At 43.5% G+C, this 24,135-nt stretch overlaps 1 protein-coding gene across 30 annotated transcripts in view; it reads left to right on the top strand.

Moving 5' to 3' along the window:
- Positions 1-24,135, top strand: part of MCF2L (MCF.2 cell line derived transforming sequence like) — an 828,274-nt gene that overhangs the window by 553,038 nt on the left and 251,101 nt on the right. For 27 of the 30 annotated variants that reach the window (XM_069204968.1, XM_069204983.1, XM_069204981.1 and 24 more), the window contains one exon: positions 6,125-6,215. In XM_069204968.1, the coding sequence (XP_069061069.1) occupies positions 6,125-6,215 (91 nt within the window). Of the gene's footprint in view, positions 1-5,292; positions 5,984-6,124; positions 6,216-24,135 lie in introns of those variants that run through there. The other 3 variants (XM_069204987.1, XM_069204985.1, XM_069204988.1) reach the window with 3 other exon arrangements.

Raw genomic sequence — 24,135 nt, 5'->3', positions numbered from 1 at the left:
CTTATAAGTTTAGTTTGGCCCCAGGGGATGGGGTCTCTTAGGCTTTTTAAGGCTCAGGGAAGAGGGGATGCGTGACCTTCCTCCCCTTTTTTGTGCAATTTGGCCCATGGGGATCGGCTCCCGGGGACTTTTAAGACTTGAAATGGGGGCCGTGTGGCCCCCTCCCCCTTTTTTTCTATGGAATTCAGCCCCAAGGGATAGGTTCCCAGGAAAGGTGGGGGGGGCTGGGTTGATCGCCCCCCCCCTTCCCTCTTATAGATTTCGAACCTTGGGGATGAAGCCCCTGTGGCCTCATTAGGCTTGGAGGGGGGGTACGCACCGCCCTCCCCTCATATTATTATAGATTATACTTGGGGATGAGGTTCCCTGGGCCTCACAAAGGCTTGTGGAGGGAGGCTACACACCCCTCACTTCTCCAAATGAAATGAGAGAGTAATGCAGGAGCCCACACTTTTTTTATTTTTTATTATTGCTATTGATTCACATATCCTCTGCGTATTCACTGCAAACTTTTTTTTTTTTAAAGCGTGTTTTCGAGACTAAGGGCTCAGGGTATCCCTACCTACCCAGTTATGTCTTTAAAAAAAAAATTACCTCTTTTGTTAGGACTTGGAACTGAGTCACTAACCCTAAAATGGCTGCTGCCACATTGTTGATGTGGTGACAGCTGATCAGTTCTCAACCTAAGATCTTTCTGGTGTGCAGATGATCCACGGTGTGATATATACAAAGTTTTTGAGCATACATTTCTTAAAAACTACTTAACAGATTAACACCACACCACAACAAGCACTCTTGAAGTTTAAAGCAAATACAAAAACAAAAATATTGCTTCCCAATCAGCCCCGGCCATCCCACCAGCCCCACCCACAACGTTCAATCAGGAGTCAGATCGCCTAAAGACAGTTTCCGGTGCGTAGCACAAGCCATAATAGTTCTACCACTTGCCCCAAATTTTATAAAACTTTTTAAGGCAGCCCCTTACTCTATAAATTGGTTCCTCTTGCTAGCACACCAGTCCATACTGGATCTCCAGAGCGCCAGGCTGGGTGCCTGGGTGATTTCCAATTACTTGCGATGTTTCTCTTGGCTACCAGTGTTGCCGGACTAACCAGCATCTGGTAAACTCTTGGGCCTCTAAGGTCCTCTAAAAACCCCAATAGAGCCAAGTATGATAATTTTGTACAAGTCCCTGGAAAGGGTCTACCGACATGTTTCCAGTGTCGACTGATTCATGGACAGGTCCACAAATATGGAAGAAATCAGCCTCAGGAGCAGGGAATCTAGGGCAGATAGGGTCTGGTGAGAGTCTGGCATGCTAGAGTCAACATGGTGTCATGTATGTGTGGTGTAGATAGTGTAACTGAGTGAGTCTGAGCCATGCAGAGATAACAAGCGCACGAGGAGCCATATATACCATTCCACGTCACAAGCTATTTCTCCCACTTCCCTCAGAGTAAGTCCAATGTATTGGTGGCATTGTCACCCGAGAAATTGAATAATTAGGTAATCCCCCCCTTTGTCTAAGCAACCCATCAATAACCGACCTTCCAATGGGCTATATTCCAGTAGGTCTGCCAGGTCTGTCACGTATCGGCTAAGCGCATGTCTCAACTGCAAATATCTGTAAAACTGTGTGTGAGACAGCTGGAAAAGGGCCTGCATGTCTGCGAAAGAGTACATATGATCACACGTCCAGACATCACCCACTATTGTAATTCCAATCATATCCCATTGCCGGAAACCCTCTAATTGTGCCGTATAAGATAGCCAGTGCCCTCTCCATAAGGCGGGCTGTTGAGTTATTTTCCCGTCCCAACCAGGGAATCTATTGGCAGCTCCCCATACAATAAAAATGGGTCTGGTGAGCTCAGGAACCTGAAGGAGAATGGGCCTACCGTACAAATAGTGCATGCATCACCCCATCTAGACCAAGTCGTCTTAGTTTGAGTTGGTTGGGAGACGTGGCAGCCTTGCCTGGTGCCATGTCTAATAAGGAATTCGCAGGATAACAAACCCCTTCTCCCCCCCGAATCCTTTTCTCAAGCCCCTGCTGTTCAAACTAGTCAAAAACAAGCACATTTTTGGAATATTGCGGCATAATGTTCTGGGCCTCCCCAACAGATTGTTCAGTCACCACAGACCGGGTGCTGCATCTGCCACAAGGAGAGGAGCTCACTTCCTCTGCAGCTCCACGGGTCCTGGACTTGAAAGTCACAGGGCTGCCACCATGGGGGTCCCCAGGGGTCATAAACAGAGTTGTCACCATCATGTAAGGGCCCAGGAAAGCAATGTAGGTGGATGGCAGAGGAAGTCCGTGGAGCACTTTGAAGATGGGACTCCCGTCCCGGCTGCTTCGGCCATGCCTCCCTCAGATTTCTGCTAAATTTGTTGTAGATCTATTTCCCGGTTTGGGCTGTAGCTGTGTCTAAAGTTCCCATGAAAAAAATGAATGTGACTAGCTACACTGAAGATAATTGTTACAGCCTCCATTACAGGACTCTGGGACTTGGACTTCGAGTCCTGAAAAATACATTTAAAAAGGAGATAGGTGGCAAGGCAGGGACACCCTGAATTTTCCAGCCAGTGCTGGGGAGGGCGTTTCCAGAAGGACCCTCACTTGGCATGAAATAAAAAAAATAAAAAAAAAATCATCTGGTCACGGGGCACTCTTAACACAAGAGGCCTGCCGAAATAAATTAAAAAAAAAAAAAAAAAAAAATGCTTGGGGGTTGGGCATAGGAATTGACTGTTACCAAACCCCCACCCCGAAGGCCATGAGCAGTGGGGGTTGGCCCCAGACATATCATAATAATAATAATAGAAAAACTACTGGATTAAAAAAAAAAATGAAATTCACAAGTTCTACGTAATTGACATAAGTATAAATTGCATCAATGTGGTGCTCTTCCTTAAAGGTAATCCATTGTAACATTTCAATTAAGTATTTGGTAACACTAAAACTTGTAAAAGCTTGTGCACTAAAATGAAAACCAAGGTCACCCTCCAGAAGTTGGTTTATATTGTTGTCTGTTTCAGTTCTTATCGCATTTGTCCGCCTGCAATGGTATCAATATTACATACAGCATCCGGACCCAAGCCACTGAACCATCCTCCAGCAGCATCCAGGCATTCCTATGCAAACTAAGTCCTAACAATAACTACCTATTGGTGACCGCCAGTGGATGAAAGGAAAAGAAAAAACAAACAAAAAAAAAATATATATATATATATACACACACACACACACACATACACACACATATTTATATATAGACATACATACACATGCTTTTTCACCGCCCCTTTCAGCTGTTGCCTACTGTGGTTCAGTTGGCTTTAGTCCTATATAAACAGAGTTATCCTTCTTGGTTAGAATCAGCCACAGGCATTTCGCGGATGCGAACTCCATTTAAAAGTATCCAACCCATGCACTAGCCTTCATTCCCCAAGTGCGCCCCTGTCTTCCAACACTGCCTCTAAGTGATTCCAGCATTGATGCCCCCTCACTCCTATCTATACCCCCCATTCCACTCCACTGCTTCCTCTCCAGTCTTCAAACTATTTTTTTTTTTACTTTTTTTCTGCAAGGGCCTGGCAACTGCAAAGTGCTACTTACCCATGCACTTGATTGTAAGTGCTCGGGACACTTCATTATATTGTGCTAGTCTGTCTTTCTGATATGGCCATCAAGCATGTTGGAATGGTAAAACAAAAATTGCCAGAATTGCTACCAGTGCGTCACAATGCACATGCACGTGTGGCAGCCAATTTGTAAACCACTCAAAGATGGCTTCAGTGGGCGCACATTCAAGTGTGTGCATGGAGGTGTGCGCACATTCAAGTGTGTGCATGGAGATGTGCCAGCTGCGATTTGGCCCTTTCTTTACTTTTTCATTCCCATTCGAACATAGATAGCTACCATGTCAGAACTGTATTAAAAAAAAAAAAGCTAAGTGCAAATACAGACAGGAGTTGACGTAGCCCAGTAGTCAGCACTTGCTTTCTGAAGGCAAGATTTATTGGCTTTGCCATTGCTTGTATTTCTTTCTTTCTTTCTTTCTTTCTTTCTTTCTTTCTTTCTTTCTTTCTTTCTTTCTTTCCAATGTTTGAAAACATTGGGAGGAAAATGCCCTGTCAGCATCCAGAGTACATTTGCAGAGTGTTGTGCAAGTACTGCCCGCGGTCTGTTATTTTGCTAGCATCTGGAAAAGTATTCACATGTTTACACCTTTTAGTTAGTATCCCCAAAAAGGCTTAAATGGTTTTCAACAAAGAGATGATACCAAATTCTGGAAAGGCCACTGTGCCATAAAATATAGTTGCATTCATCTAGCAGTCTTGGGGATACACGCTCAGGAAAATCGTCTGTGGGATATTGCAAGGCTGGTCGTTCACATAGTGAGCTGAGTGTCTCTGGGCAGCCTGGGGTATAGCCGGTCACATTGTAGCACACAGCTTATTAATTATATGGTATGTCAGTTCTATTGCAGATGCAGAAGATTTATATTATGTACAGGACACTGGTTAAATCAGCACTGGAGATTCTGGTGGGGAGTTGTCATTTTTGGGGAGCAGGTTGTTATGGTGGTGTGCTTTGAGTTGTAATTTAGTAGGGTTGTTTGAGATATCATAGGTTTAGTGTTCGAGCATAAATTGCACCATGGTTGATTGAGCGCGGCATGGTTTTTAATTCGTTTTCTTTGTTATGTTTTAAAGGAAGGGCTACCCAGATGTATTTTTTTGCTTCTGGAAATGTCATTGTGAGGTAGGGTTGTCTTTTGCATGACCAATTATTTATATGAGTTTTAATTGTGTGCTTTTGTGATAATCGAATAGTTGTGATATGTTCTGACGTCAAGAGAAACTATTTTGATAGTTCTTACCTTTTCAAATTATGAGTTGCTTTGCAGTAAAACTGTTGGTTTGTAGCGCTTTGAAGTAGTAGAAATGCGGTATATGAGGCATTACATACAGACTTTACAGTTAATGTTGCTGTTGCTATTAACAAACTCAAAAATGTCTAAGGTATTGTATTTTCATTGTTACCGTAGTACACCAACCTCCAGGCCGTCGGTTAACAATTTGAAACCATCCTAAAGGAAGAGGCGCTATCAAAATGTTCGAGTGTGTAATTCTAGAAGGTCCGATTGTATGGAATGTTTGTGTAAGTACAGAAGTATCGCATTAGTAGGTGTGAGCCCGCCGCAGTGCTCCTCTGCATTCGAGGCATCTAATCTGAAATTCGTTGTATTTTTTCAAGTATTTGACAGTGCAGATTCCCTACGGTGCACACAGCAGTGTGGTCAGTCGCCCGTGCATGCCTGTCTTTTGATTTGCGGTTGTGGCTGCCCTCGCCCCTCCTCCGTTTCCCCCCTCCTCCCTTGCAGTCAGCAGCTGGCACTGCACAATTGGCTTGGATGGGAAAATGCAGCATGGGAGCGGGTCCCGTCATTTGTACTCCGCTGCTGTAGCACCTGCAGCCGAATGTGGCACTGAAAAGCGCGGCCCCTGCTCGCAGACTCGCGGCTGACCTCCCCCGCAGATGTTTCCGTACCAGAGGCGTGCGCCCCCTCGAGCCCTTCTCTTATGCACTCCTGAGAATTGGGAAGTTATCGGGAGATTTTTGCCGCACAAACCCACATATCATCCGCGCAGTCGGTTTCTAACGCCGAAGACGAATATCGCAGCTTCTGGCGGAAGGACTAATGTCTTGCGCGGTTCGTAAAATAGCTTGGGAGCTAGTGACTGGAAAATGCAAAATTGATTTTGTTTTTCTGACGGATTAATGCTGTGCACTACTCAGGTAATGAGGGGGCTTGTTGAAGGACGCGAGGTGTTGGCTACGAGGATGCAAAGACGCCTCCGAGTGAGCTAAGACCAGCCTCGTACTAAAGGCGGAATCTAAACTGCAAACCCTGGTGCAGGCGAGCGATGGATCGCGCCGTCCCAGCTGCACGGAGTCCGCACGGCCGGCTAGCAGGTCTGCAGGGCATGTCAAGATCTCACAAACGTGCAATGTTAAGGGGTTAACATTTTCACTGGATCGTTTTCTCTGTATGAAAATCGATTTATGAGGACCGTTGCTGTTTTTGATTGCTGTTTTTGTTTCACTGTTATTTAGTTTGCAAGATGCCGGAATTGGATTCATCTTGGTTATAGACCGAAGGCTGGACAAATGGACCTCAGTGAAAGCCTCTGTTTTGCGAATAGCGGTGAGTGCGGAGTACAATATTAGTACGTTTTTTTCCTTTTCCTTAATGTATTGATGCGGGGGTGGGGGTGTTACGTCAGGGATGTTGAGCCTGGGATGCCTTAGGAACAGCACCTGCCCTGGAGACATTGTAGGGGTCCTGCTGATGACGTAAAGGAAAGGGTCTGCGCTGGAGCGTGTCTCTTGGAAGGCTTTGCATAGACGCTGAAGCTCGAGGGCTGCATTACACTCGCTAGAAAATAGGGCACTTCTGAGCGTTTGCGCACAAGCAAATTATTCCCCTACAACATAAACGACACAGGTGTTATTTAGTGCCTTTCCACACCCTTCTCCCTAGAGTGGGTTTATGGTGCGTTAGGCCTCAGCCCAATACATCCTCTCTTGACTCCTTCCAGTCCTCTTGATAAGCACCATAAAACTTTGACACAATTTGCTGAGATCATGATTTAGTTCCATTAGCAAAGGAACTTCTTTAAAAAAAATATTAAAGCGTTGAATGGTCGTCTGATTGACAGGCAACCCCCTTGCAGACTTGTGTAATAAAGGAGATATTAGCGGAAGCGTTTATTGTCCCTCGTGCTGATTATCATACTGGATTTTACATCACCTTCTCTTGAAATCTGCGCCCATTTACTTTCTTTCAAATTGAGCTGATGATAATACCATTGCATTATGTGAATCTGATGTCCCACACTTTGAATGACTATTCTGTCACTGCCAATTTTTGTCTCGCGCAAAATCACTGTCCATCATTGACCACATTATGCATTCATTCGAGGTGTTTTACTGCACCCCCAGTATGTGTTTTTTTTTTTAACCACTTGGGAAGAGCCACTCCTGAGGTAGGATCGGGCATAAAGGGACAATGGAGAAGGGATCAGCCCCATTAAGCAGGAGGAAAAGGAGCATAAAAATCTGGAAATCGGAGGAAAGTTTGTTTTGGGGAGATGATATGACAGGTCTTAAAATGTGTTTGCGATGTTTAATTTGATAATTGTTAACAGTTAAGTAACCATGATTGACACATAATTTCAAAGCCAGATCATTCTTTGACGGTTAAGAAATGAAGTGGCTTGAGGCCTAATTAGGCAATGTTCTGGACTGACTGATTTTTTTGGATTGCTCAATACTTATTAATGCAGAGTAGTATGGCGAGCCTACAGTATTTTATGTCAGTTAAAGCCATCAGGCACAGTGCAGATAACGAGAATTTCTGGGAGTTGAGGGGATATTTTGGTGATTTGAATTTAATCATGGCAATTGGAACATTGAAACTTGAGATCTCTTGACTTTTTTGGAAAGACTAAAATATGAACTCTGTATCCCTTTCTTTAAATACAAGGCATACAGATTGAGGAAATTACCCCATTCTTCTGATAGATATTTCTGACCGCAGATCCCTTATCTTTTGGATATTCCTCAGGCATCAAATTAGATCTGGAAACTTTCAAGCACTACCACTGCATGCTAGTAGTTCGCATCACGTGGTTCTGCACTGATGCTGTTCTGCATCGGAAATGACGTGTGGGGCCTAGATAGGTGCCACAGCAGCAAGCTGATGTCATTTTCTTTCTGTCTCCACCACCAGAAGCAGATCTGGAGCTACCTCTCTTTTTTCATATGCTTTTAAATCACAAATTTACAGTGTGAAAGAGAAATATTATGTCCTAAAATGACAATGATAAGGATTGTTGCAAACAAATGTCTGGAAAGATCATCATCAGGTTTGTAGATGGTGTCTGGGGTTGAGTCGCAACTCCAGGGTCTGCAGTGACAGTGCAGTGATAAACCCAAAGGCTATGCGGGATTGCAAAGAGAAACCCTGTTTCCAAGGACCGCAAGACTCCACATTTGTCCACCAGTCCATGTCCATAGACCAATCTATGTCTTGGTCCTGTTCCCTGTCTAGAAGTTGCGGGAGTCAATCCTGAGGCTTATCGTCATTGCGCTCCAAATCTTCAGGTAAGTCTAGGTAAAAACATTGAAAAATCCAAGCAAAACTCTGCCTCTTCCCACCACTCTTGTACTCTTGAGAATGTGCAAGGGTGTCACCATGCTTCTCACTCTTTCTAACAATGTCGGAGTCCAGCTCACAGCTTGTCCTGCCACAACCTGAGTTGCCGAGGCTGTTGACACCAGGGCAGATTGAAGAGTTCTACAAGTCCATTCTTTGACTCTATGGATCCCTTCAGACTCCCTCTGATGTGTCTTTGGATACGAAGTAGCCAATAGGCCCTTCATCTGGGATACTACTAGCGGATTCGCCCTTGGTGCCAGGTGGACCCTCTGAACTCATAACTGAGCCTATTCCTCCTTCTGCATGGACTCCTCCAATGGCTCCACAAACCAAGCCAGTTCCTGGAGCATCGACTCAATGCTGACTGCACTGACACCAGAGGATGAACTGCCTATTATACTTTCTGACTCCATGTCGGCGCCACTCCAACCTTGATTGCGGCTGCGATTGGTTTCCACCAAACTGCAGTCTTCTCCATTTGACACAGTTAATGTGCCATCCCCAAAGGCAGATCTCATATGCTACGTTCATATTTTGGGATAGGTTACGATAATGACTGATGCAATAGTTGCAATTGGCCAACCCTTCCATGAAGAAAAGTGGTATGGTGATCTCAGAGATGCCAGTGGTGTGACCACATCTCCTGATTTGGGCCTTGTCTCAACCCCCAGGTTCTGCCACTGATGAAAGTGCTTCTTTTATGGTGGTTGTGCAGAGGGGACCGAAATTCTCGACCTCAATCACCTCACCTTATAGGCCAAAAACAATGTCCTGAGTGAAATACTCCAGCTGGGGCAAAACACCAGGGGCGGCTCCCCTGCAGTGGTGGAGGAGCATCACCCCCCCCATACTAAGAGCCAATAGCTGTAAAATAAAACAATATTTCATTACAGTTTTATTTTACAGCTGCTGGCTCAGACAGCAGCATGTGCAGGAAGGGGTGGGGCTGGGCCACGGTGGAGAGGGGAGGGGAGGGGAGAGGAGGGGATGGGGAGTGGAGTCTGTGCACTAAGTGCTGTCTCAGGCCATCCATCCAAACACACATGCTCACTCAGGTTCTCCAATCTGGCTGTGTAACAGCCAGGTTGGAGAAACTACACAGGCTCCAGATAGCTGTCTGAGCAGCAGACCAAGCCACTCAGACCAATCCTGACACTGCTGTCATGATAGGTTTAGCATGAGAGCAGCACCAAGATTGCTAAGGAGCCTGTGCTGGGGTCCCAGGGAATTCTGGGACACCAGAAGAGGAGCAAGGCGGCGGCATCTGTAATTTTTTTTTCAATTTTTTTTTATTTCCTCTGTCCTCGTCCCCCCACCACTCCTTGAGATTTGCGGCAACCGCCGCTGTTAACTATTGCTTATCCTCTACTTCCTGGTAATGAGACATTACTGATGCCCTCCTGGGGACCTTCGGCAAAACGTTTTGTGAACCCCTCCCTTCCCCCATTGCCCCTGGCGACTCTGCCTTTTTGTCTCACCACTCCTCTCCTGAAAGCTTTGTGGTGCAGGCTTCAGCCCTTCAGACTAACCCAAATGCTCTGACTTCTTCCCTAGATATGGAGTCCCAAAACAATGGAGACCTTTGGGAAGATAATTATTTTCTTCTACTATTTAGCCCTAAGATCAGAAATTCTAGCTGCCTGCTTAACTTCTATTCACACACTCTCTGGGATTTGGTTGCTCAGGTACTCATCTAAGCCATACAGGCTGGCCACAGCACTGCCAGATTCACAGTTCTTTGTGGTCTGGATACCATGGATTCCATCAGGTGAGCCACTGAAACTTGTGTCGCCATTCGTCACTATGCCTGGCAGTGGTCAAAAAGTTTTTTAAGCGATGTCTAGTCATACTTTATTGACATGTCCATTTACGGGACTCATCTTTTTGGGGACAAGGCAGATTCTGCTCTGGAGCGCTTCAAAGAAAGCAGGGCAACAGCGCCCTCCCTAGACTTACCTGCCTTCTTCCCCAGCCACCTCATTCCTACCAATCTTTTTGCGGTTTCAACAAAGGTACCCCATACAGACAGCCACTTCATCCTCAACAGGGTGTCCGGCAGGTTTGTGGCCAAGGCTGTGGTTCCAACCAACCTCACAATCAGTTACAGAGCACTAGTCACCCTACTTCCTCAAAAAGCCTGGTTTCCTGAAAAGGACATTTCACCTCCTCGGCCCTACAGGACTTTTTGATTCGATTCCATTCGTAGTCCCACCTCCAAATAGGTACTGGTTTGGTAACTATTCACAATGGTGTGGAATCTGCAGTTAGAAGTACCTATCAGAAGAGCAAGTTACTTATGTTTGACCACACACTTTCTGGTAGTGACTCTAACTACGTATTCCACATCGATACTCCCTGTTATGTGAATTGGACTCTATCTGTTAATAAGATCCCAAGTTTAGGAATCTGCACACTGGTCAAAGCTGATTCGCTGTTGGGGCTCTGCATCTGGGGGCGCGAACAGCCTTGAAAGCAATAGACATCAGTGCGTGGGTTTGGCACCTATATAAGTTCTACACATAATTTCCGAAGTGGAATGGTGTCATTGTGGAGCCTCACCGCACCACCTACTGGCATGTAAAGGTACTGCTGAAAAGTTTCTGTATCCAGTCTCATGCCTGGGGAGTATTCAAAAGGCGAGGAATCTTGATTAGGTAGTGTCTCTACCAGAAAGAGCATTACTGAAGGTAAGTAACTTGTTCTTTACTACACTGACACTAAGGTGTGATAAATTGGTATTTTCTATGCAGTAGGGATTGATGTTCATCCTAGTCTAGACTCAGGGTTAGTTTTAAATGTTGAGCATTCCTGTTTCAATATTTCTAAAAAGTTGAAGTAGAGAAATGCATTTGGCTGCATGAAAAGAGTATAAACCAGCCATTGAAAATTATTGTGACAAGGTCACCATTATATTAAAATCATATGGTTGATAAACAGTGCTTTGCTGTTTTACTAGCTCAGTTCAAGATAGAGAAATGCTTCCTTTCCTGTGTTTGTATCCTTACAGTACAAATGTTTGGCTTTGTGAAGACCACTCTACAAATAGACACTTGAAATACTAATTTAGTTTGAGAAAATGACAACCAATATTAATTTTGTTAAATATGATAAGACTTCAAACTTTTTTCTTCAAATTTGATGCTGATTTTCTTTTGGGACACACCGGAAAACCAGTAATGTGGAATAACTGCAATTTTTTTGACATTTATTTAAGGAAGTCAGAAAGCCGCGCCTTTAGGATCAGTAATTGATTCTTAGAACTTTCACAGTTGGATCTCCTTGCCTCTTTTTTTTTTTTTTACCCAACCCTTCAGTAGACTGGTCCATGTATTGCAATAGATGACCTATATAGGAGCTTAGCGCACACACTTCCAGTTCCACCAAGGACTCCAATCTGAGAGGAGACTGGAGTAGCTACTAGAATGGAACCAATCCCATCTACTTACTGTGTTCTAGTCACCACATACATGGGTGTCACTTGTGTAAAGTAATACTTAGGTTGACTGTTCTCCAGCACTGCCAAGTGCTCTAAAGTGGAAACATGACCCCATAGTTAAGACTTTAGAACAAATACAGTTCACTTCCCGTCATTTCAACAATGTGCACAATGCGGTACAGATTAGATCCTCTAGTTATGCTGCATTAATTTAGCAGGCAGCCATTACGTCAAAGTAAGCTGTGTACACACTTTGTAGCTTTCTTGGTGTTTTTTTTGCTGTGTGTGCAAAACTTCAAGACACCTCCTAGCACCTGACTTGATTACAGTTGGAGAGTCTGTAATCTTAAACAATAGGGAGGTCTTAAGGACCTTCTCAAATATTGAGTTCACACGTTTTATGGAAGCCTTGTTCACATATCAGTTGCTTTCCATTTGGAGGCTGGCTCCGTCTGGTTGTTTTAATAAGCGCACCTATCTACCCGGTAATATGGGGATTTTTGTGAAATTGCCAGTGATTTGAAAGTAATTATTGGAGTTGCTAGGATTCAGCGCCAGTATAGTCATCTTTATATTTGTCCTGATTCCAGCCCTGGTTAACAAATTGTAAACCTTTTGACATTTATTGATTATGTGGATCTGTCAATATTTGAACCTAATACTACTGAGGCAATAATAATTATATGCTGGAAGGAGAAACAGCCTTTACCAGGTAGCAGGAACCACACAGGGCCTTTAGAACGCAGTCTCAACAGCGAATGCATCTTAGACACGCATTCCTGAACCACGCATATCTTTACAACGACTTGCTTTAGGGAAAGTGTTGTTGGACTGGTGTTGGATTTTAAGTCCAACACATTCCCTACTGTTGTGCAAACTGTAGTTGGAATAGTAAAATATACTATTTCAAAGTCCGGCGCTTCCCTAAGGCACATTGTTGAAACTACTTGCTTGCTAAAGGAACGCATGTTAACAATATATCTGTTGTTTAGACTGCATTCTAAAGGCATGCGCGATAAAAGCATGCTCAAATCCGTCATAAAACTCAAGTCTTGCCGCTCTGGTTGTAACTGTTTTAACATAGAAGCATCTGAACAATATGGCAGTGTTTCCTTGGTGGTCAATTTAAAGAGCAGAGTCAAGGAAATAACAAACCTAAACAGCTGAAAGAATAGAAATTGCATGTCTTTACATTGTTGTTGAATATTGTGAATGTTTAGTTTATTAGGATTTGTGGTTGTCTGCTCAAGAAAAACAGCATTTCAAAGAAATGCAAATTTAAAATGAAGCTTTATATTAAATAAATAGGTACCCATTCTCAAAAATCCTTTCTATAAAAGGTTTAAAAACAAAATGCGTGCACACCTGTAATAAAAATAAAAAACAACAGGAAGTTAAAATTATTCTTTAAATATTTGCATCCATTAAGTATTTAAAATATTTGTAGACACAATAACAATCGGCTTTCGTAGGTGTGTATTCTACAAAACTCCGAGCTTAAGCTGAATTTGTTAGCCTAACGCTTAGTAACATTCCTGAGATATTGTTTTACGGCCCAGCCTTTGGGTCAGTCTGAGCCTAGATCCTTTACCCCTGTTTTGCACAATGGGCATATGTGCCTCAGATAACTCACACTTACACTGCAGAATCTTAGAGATAAGAGTGTTTGAACTCACTCTCATAATGTAAACATAATTATTTTGAATGATTTCGGTCAGATATGATTAGCCTTGTTTGATATAGGGCAGATTCCACAATATGGGATAATGCTTTAAGAGACATGAAGTGTATTCTTTGTAGAGTCCTTGATCCCTAGCCTAGTATGTTTGGTACCGGACAAACCATAGTACTGATGTCCCTTGAGAAGGAGAAATGTAAATGCTTCTGTCATACTTTTGAATGGTGTAACTTACAGTTGTATTAGTCCTTATTTTTCTCTAGATTAACTTTTGCAAAGAGTTAGTAGGTACATGGTAAAACTGGGAGGCACATTTCAGGGATAATGCTAAATATTTAGGACATACACTTATCACCCTGACTTCAAGCAGTATTGCCTGAACCAAAAAAGAGTTACAAATGGACAAGATAGATTTTAGAATATTGATCATACAATATTTCCCTGTATTTTTAAATAATAAAATATTACGTGTGTAATGCATTTAACTAGAGGCCTCGTATAAGCCCTCACAGGCCCTGCGGTGCGGGATACTTGAGCTCCAGGGGGGCCCTCAGCACAGTACAGAAAGCACGGGCCCCTGGCCTGAGAGCTCCTGATTGAGTTCGGGGTGCCCCCTCCACGCACTTGGTAGCGAGGCCCTCACTTGTTACGCCACTGCATTCAATTACATATAATAAGGTCAGAGAAAATGTGACTTTCTTCAGTTTAAGTAAATGAGGAAGTTGTTTTTTTCTCAATTTGTTGTACAGTCTTGAAACGCCAACTCCATGTGCGATTGCTTTTCTCTGTAAGTGGTTTATATGAGAATGATTAAGAGATATTCTTAAGAGATATTCTTAAGAGATAGCGCCAGAGAGACAATTCTTTGACGAGGGCGGCAGGACTCAGGCTCCTGCTCCCCTAATAAACTGTGGTAATGGTAACAGAGTACTTTTTTAACCATCACCTCCATCACTGTGCACCAGCCAGGCCTCTGTCCATCATAGTGCTTTCCAACTTCTTACCTATAGCACACACACTTTCTTGCAGATGATCCGCAGTCTCCCTATCTTTCACAGTGATCATTTCATGTTTTCCCCAGACAGCACTTTATAGCAGTGCCTTTCACTTGGTGCCCGTTCCCCTTCTGTAGATGCATCTCTGGCCTGCCCCCACTTTGCAATTCACGTACCAGAGCCCTTCTTTTCCCTACTGTGCACCTCCACTTCAGATTCATTTGCTTTTCAGAGCAGTTGCTTTGATTTGTCTATTGATACATTCATGCACTTCTCTGTTTGGAGAAGCTATGCAGGCCTTGGAAAGTATGTGTCCTGCCAGACAGTCGCATAACATAGTTCCCTGAGCGCACATCCTCTAGTGTTATTTGTAATCTGCAGGCTTATTTATCAGATACTATGTTATCAGTCAAAACTGCCAATCACGACCAATGACTGACATACGCACCAGATGCTGACATACAAAGATTTGCTGTGTTACCAGTCCACAGACAGAAAGGGATTAGGTTTGGGCCCGGTTGGAATTACTTTTGCGATTTCCGTCACTGTTGGGTTAAGGCGATGCAGTTTTTTGCATACTGGGTACGTTTGAACCGGAGGCAAATGTGCAGTTGGTATGGCAGTTTCTAGCTAGGTTGCACATTATGATAGGTGCGTGGCACTGAAGGGTGTAGTCGTTTGGGTTATCGTTTAACTCGAGCAACTGTGAACTTGACGTGACTGTGTTTAACTAGGATGGGCATTTGTAAGCCTGACATGGGAATTTGTGCTTAAATGGGACGTTTAAATTTTGGAACAGTGATGTGTACCTTAATAGGATACTAAAGCATGCACTGAAATGTGTGCATACCAGGGGCAAACGTGGACCTTCTACGGAAATGCATGCCTATTTGTTGCAGTTTGATACTTGTATGGAAATGTGTACATATTGAGAACATTGTATTACTGCCATAGAAATGCCATCTCAACTGTAGCGTTTTGATGCTAGCAGGAAAACGGATGCCTTGTTGTGGTGTTATGATGCATGGAGCCGCTTATCATATCAGGGCATTTTGATATTGACATAAATATTTGCATTATTGGGGCGTTGAAACACTGACCAGATGAATTAGCATGTTAAAATGTGACATCTGCTACGATCTGCAAGTCACACGATGGATTACCGACATTACAAATATATCCTTCCATCCATCTGTGGGCAATGAACTGAGTACAATTAATTTGTTATGTGTGGCTCTCAACGGGAGCCTCTATCGTTTATTTCAGTTTCTGAAAGTCATAACTCTTGGATATGATATCACAATAGTTGATAACAAAACAACGTTGTAATGCTAGAAAGGCCTTCTAGGTCAGGCGAACAGGCATCCCTTCAAGCCTGCCAGTGCAGGTCTGCTCTGACCAAAAGCAGAAAGCTCAGCTGCAGGAGGGGAGGAAGACCGGGAAGGTAGTGGGTTTTGGATAAGGATGCCACGTAAGATCTATTTCTCACATTTGCGTCAGGGAGGAGATGGCAGGTAATGTATAGCTCTGCCATTATACTCTGTCCCTGTGCAGTAGTTGAAGGCAACAGCATATGATTTGAGAGCTATACATAACATAAAATTATAGATGGGTAAAAAGTGAATTACGGGGATGTTTTTCACCTTGGGGTTCTGAGTGACATCATTGACAACTATATTTTATATTGACAACCCTCAGCACTCAGGTAATTCACGGTTATCCACTGTTGCTATGTCATAAAGCCTTCCTGTCCGGGATGAAACGGCTCAGCCTGCCAGTGCAGCTCTGTTTGATTGCTTTGAATCAAATCAAATCAAATAACATAGCTGCAGAAGGGGTGAGGAAGGCAGGTAAGGTGGAGGGGTTGGATACAGATAGCAGGTAAGATTTTATGTTTTTATTTGGGACAGAGAGGACAGGCCGTGTTATGTATGGCTCCCCCGGTACTCCTGTGCGCCTGCGAAGCAGTTGAAAGCAGAGGAAGATTATTTTGGGGTCCATGCTTTATAGATGGAGAAAAAGTAAATGACAGAGTTGTTTTTCACCTCTGGGTTTTGAGTGACAGCATAGACAACTCCAAATTCACACTCGTCTATTTGATGTCACGCAGAACCCCTCTGGGGGGGGAAGCATTCCCGTAATTTACTGTTACCCAACTATAGTTCTATATATGTAATACTAACACCTGATTTTTACAGCACATACACACATCAGAAGTGTGTTACTAAGACAAGTAATGTAGGTGATAACAGAAGTATTTATTGTAGAAAACTAGACGTTTTGGATCGTGCCATGGAAAGTTGTGCCTAGCTGAGGCACTACAATACTGGCATAGGGATATCTGACCAAATGTGAACCTGGTTTAGCATTGTGCATTCAATTCTGGCATTGTGAAAACTTGTATGGTAATCAGTACCTAATTGGGGCACTGAGATACTGGCGTGAGGAAAGTGATAAGTTGGCACATGAAAACACAATAGTTGAAGCACCTAGAAATATTTGAGTACCAGTCTGATATTATTAGCAGCATCTTAGAATATATATGTACTACATGGACAGAGAATGAAATATTTTTTTTTTTTTTTTTTTTTTAAGATTATTTTTATTGGTTTCATTTCGTGAAGATGAAATAACATATCATTTTACATAAGGGTGAATAACAGTTATACATGAACAAAACAAGTCACTGCCCTCCCTCTGCCCTGCAAGGTCATCATGGACATGTTAGTATTAGTATCACCATCATTCTGTATGAAACGATGGTTTATGGTTCATACATTATGTTAACATTACTCCTGTGTGCTTTCAGTCTAAGGAATGAATAACATTAGATGGCTCCACAGTGCTACTTTTCCTCTTGTCTCTCTCTCGCTCTTTCTTTCTCTCTCTCTCTCTCTGTTACACCCCCCCTCCACCTATGAACTTCAGTAATAAATTCTCCAATTTTTGAAGATCCTCAGATGCCTTATGTCTGCATTTTTGTGATCAGACTTCTTCCGCCACCGCCCATTCAGACATCTCTTTCCCACCCATCGATACTGGGACCCAATTGGCCTAACAAAGCGATTGCTACCCTCAGTTTGGCCAGTAATAGTGTCAATTGAGTGAATGTGTACACCATTTTCCTACCCTTACATGGTTTAATATCTCCCAGTAAACAGGCAAAGGGTTCCCGCAGGATGGTGATATTGTAGTGGTCAGCTAATTCATCTATGACCTTGTTCCAAAAGCCCTGCACCAGTGGGCAATACCATGCCAGATGTTAGAATGTGGGTATTTGCTCAGTACATCTGGAGCATTTACTCTGCCCATCAGAGTCAATGCTTTGGAGATGCATTGGTGTGATGTACGTTCAGTGTAGGTAATTAAAGTGCACACGTTTAAATTGTGCATTGCAGGAGACTGTGTGAGTTAGGGACCATGCCCTCTTCCATTCAGCATCTACTATGTTAATGTCCAGTTCTGCCTTCCATACAGCTCTCGCCGGGAACTGAGACGTCGGCCTGTCTGCCAGCATAGTTGTATATAAATGGGAAATCGGGCGTCTTGTACCACCCTTCTCCAAAATAGCCCGAAATGTGAGTGAAGATGGGGTGGGCGCAGAGATCGCGAGCAATAGCCCCAATATTGACATACATTAAAAATTGACCCACGCCCACCGCAAACGCCTCCCACCTCAAAAGTGAGAAACTCTTTGCCTGGGTAGGGGGTCAACAAGTGTCACACAGTCTCCCTCCCTGGCACCACATTTACAGTATTCACCAGGTGCCGAAAGGCTGGCAGGTCCCAGAATTCAAGCTCCCAGGCAAATAGTGCTTTCCTCAATACTACCTTTACTGCTCTTTTCCGTAATGACGCTGTATGTCTGATAAGATATTGGACCCCATTCAGGTCCCTCTCACCAGAGTAGTAATTGTGGCAGCATTGTGTGTCGTGTTGCATCCACCAATAAGACCTTCTCCCGATTCCTTTCCTTTGTGAGCCAGTGGGCAGCATGTTGTATTTGTGATCCAAGATAGCAGTATTTGGAACAGGCAATCCGCCCTCCGCTGTAGGAAGTTGGAGGTCTTCCCTAGCTACCCTGTGTCGACCTCCCGCCCAGATAAGGGTTGTGAGCAAGGAGTAAAGATGTCTATAAGTCACTTGTGGTAATATGTCAAAGGAGTGTTGTAAGGCATCGTTGTAGCAATACCATTTTGGACACCGTCACACGTCCCATTACTGTCAAGGAGAGAGAGGTCCAAAACTGCACTGATGCCTGGAATCCCGTCATTATTCCATCAATGTTGTACTTTTCCAGTTCTGTGGGGTATGGGCCACATTTAGTCCTAGAAATGGGAATTGTTCTGTTTCTCACCTCAAAGGTAGAGGCAGTAGCACTGCGACACCTGTCCCTGTTAGTCTACCCATTGGAAATATCAATGATTTCTGCGGATTGACCCTCAATCCCGTAATTTCTCAAAGATCATCTAGGGGCTGTAAGGTAGAATAACCTATCATCTGCATAAAGCAACACTATGTGCGTTGTATTGCACACTCATATACCCCATTTTGCCATGTTATAACAGATCTGAATTGCCAGAGGTTCCAGTGCTATGGCAAATAACAAGGGGGGGGGGGGTGAAGAGGGGAATAGAGGGCACCCCTGTTGGGTCCCCACTGCCCATGAGGTACAGTGCATTCGACCGACTCCAACTCTGGCTGTGGGTGTTTTGTACAACAGATTTATCTGTGTTCCAAAGGTCTGGCCAAATCCCATCCCCTGTAACACAGCCAGTAAGTATTGCCAATTCACAGTTTCAAAGGCCTTAGCAACATCTACCGAGACTACCGCTAATTCATCTTTCCTTCCCTCAACCTCATGCATCACACGCATTAAGCGCCATAGATTCATTGTCCTGTGCCATCCTGGAATAAACCTGCATTGATCCAGGTGAACCAATCGGGAGATCACTGGCTTCAGCCAGAGGGTAAGGACTTTACATAGTGTCTGTATTTATCATTGTGAGTGGACGAAAGGTCAGATCCTGGCTTTAGTATCATATTGATACAGCCCTCTTTTTTTTTCCCCTTTTTGGTATACCTCTAAAAGGCGTTGCGTGACATCTGCAGTATAAGCCTGGTAAAATTCTGCCAGAAAACCATCGCTTGCAGGCGATTTGTTTCCAGGGAGGGATGCTAGTACCAGTCTCAATTCCTCCAAGATAAGGACGGCCTCAAGCTCCTATGCAGTCGCATTCTCCAACCGTGGAAGAGGCAACCCTGTTAAGCAAGTTAAGATCTGCTCCCCTGTGGGTTACCTGAGGCGGTGTAGACCGTCTCTAGGTGACCTCTCAGCGAGTTCATGATAGCTCGCTGTGTAAAGACATCTTCACCCTCCAGCGTCTTAAGATGAAGTATTGGGGTGTGAGGTGTTTCACGGCATAGAATCAAGGCCAGGAGTCAGCAAAAACTGACACCTTCACTGTGTAACAGCTGTCAGTACGTTTTAAGGGTGTATTGTTCTAGCCTATCTCTCACAGCCACCAGCTGCCGTTGCAATACTATCTCCTTGCTTTGAACCTGCTCAGTTCTGGTAAAAGTGTTTTGGATTTGTGGCAAGTCACTCTCCTTGGTGAGGAGCTCAGACTCCACACATGAGTCCCACATAGCGGCCCTTCAAAGAGGCTTTCATGCCTCCCATTCCGTAGCCCTGGTGGCCGTAGTCATCCATTTAGTTTCAAAGTATTCTTTTAATGCCTCCCTGATCGTGACCATGCCCTCAGCATCTTGTAGTACATCAACCGGTAGTTTCCATATTGATGGCATTGGTCAACCCCCCCTTCCCATTCAGGCGTGCATATAATGGGAGCGTGATCTGAGCGGTATAGAGAGAAGTGAGTCCCCTCCGTGATCTGAGCTGCCTATTGTGGGGTCATGAGTATGCAATCTAGTCTGCTAAATGTACCATATATAGGGGAGTAGCAGGTGTCTTTGCGTTTGTTCGGATGCGTTTCTCTTCATATATCACAGAGCCTAAAGTGAGCTATGGTCCCCTGCAACTGTGCCGTCATTTTGGGTTTGGTGTTACGTCCCGCTGGGCTGCGGTTTAACTCCCCATCAAGTATACAGTTGAACTCACCCATTCATAACATGTCTGTAGCAGCCTCTGAGGACACTAGGTCTCTGATCCCTTCACAGAAGGAGTCAGTATCTATATTTAGGCCATACAAATTCACAGTCATCACATTGGTATCATCCAGTTTGCCTTTTAGCACTATATATCGCCCTTCTACGTCTGCCTCCATATACAATAGTGCAAAGTGGACACCCAGGGCAAACCATATCAATCCCCCCCTGCCCCCCCCCCCCCCAAATAGTAGGAGTAATTTCCAATATTCGTCTGTCCGCTCCATTTTTTCAGCAGTTTACCTGCTTCGTCATGAGTGAGGTGCGTTTCCTGCAGATAGGCAACATGCACTCCATGTCGTTTAAGCAGTGATAGTACTCTATACCTCTTTTTGCGCTGCTCCCAGATCCCGAACATTCCAGCACATAAATTTGAATTTAGCTATTGACGTCATACATATATCCACAATAAGTGACTCTCCTCCCAGGGCTTCCACAGGTCTAGCAGACAGTGAATAAAACGTTTTAACCAAAAAGTTGTTTAAACTAAACTACTCCCCTCCCACCCTTGACAGGCAGCAGTAACCAACAATAGCATTCTTGCACAACCCCTTTGATGTGTCAGGACAAACACTACCATGCCCCTAATTAAATAACAGTCTTTAATATCGTTTTAATGTGTTGAATACGAATAAATAATAGCATTTATTTATGTTGGGAGATAAGGAAACTACTATGCTTTAGACAGTGCTGTTGTGAAAATATTTGTGCATCTTTTGGTTCAGTTGCCCACACAGATTTTGGAAGGACACATACACGTCCTGCTTCTTCAGATTAAATAATGTTGTTATTCTTTGTGGCATACTCTGAGTTACTAAAATATTTCATAGGTTTTTCATCAGAACTACCTGTAAGAACTTTGGAGTTTTGGTCGGTATATATAGAAATTCATCCTGTTGAATAAAATAAAAATAATTATAGGTAGTAGTTAGTCTGTCAACTTTATGCGGCTTCTTAAAATAAAGTCATAAAAGCACGTAATAAAAATATCTATTCATAGACAGAAATCTAAAAACTTTACAGTCATCTGAAAACCTATCTTGCCATAGACCCACATCTATTTCTAATCCTCAAGGCACAGTGGACAAAATGTGCCACATCACGCACAGTTCCATACTGCCTAGTTGTTGCAAGAAGACTAAAGCCTCCTTGTTTAATCTGATTTTAGATGAATGAAAAATTAGAGCCAGAAAGTGTTTCCGTGCGTAGGAATATAACTGACAGAAAAGAATAAAGTGTACTTTGAGAGGAAACATTATCACATGGGCACTTTGGCAATATTGAGCTCCAACCAGCCTTCCTGGAGAATGCGACTAAAAATAGTAACATACTAAACGAAATCTTGTGAGATAGAACCTAAAATGCACATTAAAAACTGATGTCGAATAAAACTGACAACCTAGTCAAAATCCGGCTGATGGAATCTTCATTGCCTTTCCTTAAACACCTCTTTCACACGCACCACTTTTCTCACCTCTGCATTCTCAGGATAAAAAAAAAAAAAGGTCAGGGAGGCCTAAATCTATAAAGCCATTTTTTTTTACATAATTAGTCCAGGGAATTGCCCAGGCATAGCCCAACGAAAGACAATCTCCCAGCATGTCACTAGAAAGGTGTGCTCCCTTGTTTCCCCAAATTCTGAGCCAGAGAAGTATAGGCTTCACCTTAATTGTATCCACCACGGGGCCAGACCTACTTAAGAGTGGCACCTTAGGGATGTTGTAGATTGAGGGACCACCAGGAGTCCACGCAGGAATTTTTTCTTAATCTGCTTTAGTGCCCCAGCACAATTGTACCCTCAAACTCCAGTTCTGTAGACCACCAGAGAGATACACTCTTATAAATGTTAATAATCTCTTGTACTGCCTTATGCCCAAGAAGGCAGGCAAAGCAGAAGACTAACTCTACCGCTTTATGGCATTGGGTAGCTCTAATGTTAAACTGCTTAAGTTAAAGTTAGACTCCAGGGGAGAACCTAAATAGGTGATGTTTTTTTTTTGTTTTTTTAAACTTTCAGGGTTTCTGTCCTTCCCAAATGAAACATTCTTGTTTTGACATTTTTAGGACCTCTGCTCATCGCAAAAGAATTTACTAAGGTTAGTTTTAAGGTCCAACTTCCCCATCCACCCCCACTCCCAATAACACTATAGCAAGTCTAGATGGAGTTGTAGACCATTTGCAGACCTCAAAATTAGCACTGCATTAAGTTAAACTGATAAAGCACAGGGTTTCATTTTGGGTAGGTCTTTCCCTATTTTTTACCAGTGGTGTCCTAGGCCATTCATATAAATAACAACCAGTAAAGGGCCAATCACACATCTTTGCCGGACCCCTAGTGAAGATTTAATAGTGAGTTCACCATCTATTTAATGAACCAAAAAAATCATTCTTCCAGTTTTAACAGTATTAACCAGATTAAAACGTGTGTCCGTCTTCTCAATTATCTCCTGCTTTCATTGCTTCCTGGAAAACAAACAGAAAATAATGGGAGGGTTCTTGTAAGAGAGTGGTATAACATTAGACTGCGTCCTCAATAAAATCACGATTTTGTACTCACACCTGCTGTGGAAATCTGAATTTTATGGCAAGGCACAGAGGCCAATATTATGCATGTTCAAAGCCTGCCCATAATATTCCCCACAGCACATTCCACATGTTTAAAAATAAAACGTTTTAGACGTAGAATCTGTTGACCAGTCTGCTGCATCCAGGATGCTTCCTAAGCTTCCTCCTGCCAACAAAGCTTTAGATGCTGCAGCACCCCCGCTGAATGTGCCCAAAATTTTGAAACATCACCATTAGCCCTTTTTATGACCTCTTTAAAGCAGGACTAGGAACAGGCCTACGAGTATGCCTGTACGAAATTAGAAGTTGAGAATCTCTTGGACTCCTTAACCCTACTGTTCTACTTTCTTCATCCTGCAAACATTTAACTACACACAATTTCCCGTTCTCTTCCAAATTAGGAGAAAATATTGTCCTGGACATGGTTTTTGTTCTTCTCCTAATATAAAAGCCCACTCCTTCTGGCAGATAGCTCCTAGAGGAAACTTCGAATGCCCAGACTGTCTTTTAAAAAGAATTAAACAAAGGAGCATTACTGACTTTAGCCACAAACTCTTCACGTCCAAAACTTGATTCCCATTCCACTCAGCCAACTCTTTCAATACTAAATCTCCATCCCAAAGAGAAGAGTATTTCGGACCTGGTGACGTTTTCAAACATACACTTCTCACCAATCTCTGCACTACATCATGTTGTGCCACTTGCAAACCATTTACCAACTCAAGTCCGGGTGAAATAGCTGATTTTATCAGATTAGCTAATCTGTATTAGAACATTTGAACGTTGGCAGCTCCATTTAAAACAATGGAGTGCTGTGGGCTTTTACTGGCCGGTAAATGCCAGCAGCGCCAAAATTCCAACGTTCGCTTTGTTCACAGCAACAGCTGTGAACAGAGCCTCACGGAGCCCGAGGGGATTTTAATCCTCGGGCTCCGTGAGCAATTTGTTTTTTTAATAGAACATTCTGCCCTGAGTGGCAGAATGTTCCAATAGCCTTAGAACCCGCCGTAGCGGGCTCTACCGGCTATTAAAGGCCCTTTCCCTTGTTAAATGCGGGAGCGA

Source organism: Pleurodeles waltl, chromosome 8, assembly GCF_031143425.1.
Source record: "Pleurodeles waltl isolate 20211129_DDA chromosome 8, aPleWal1.hap1.20221129, whole genome shotgun sequence".
Classification (NCBI taxonomy): Eukaryota; Metazoa; Chordata; class Amphibia; order Caudata; family Salamandridae; genus Pleurodeles; species Pleurodeles waltl.
Note: the sequence above shows the minus strand (reverse complement) of the source record. Positions and strands in the feature narration are given on the sequence as shown.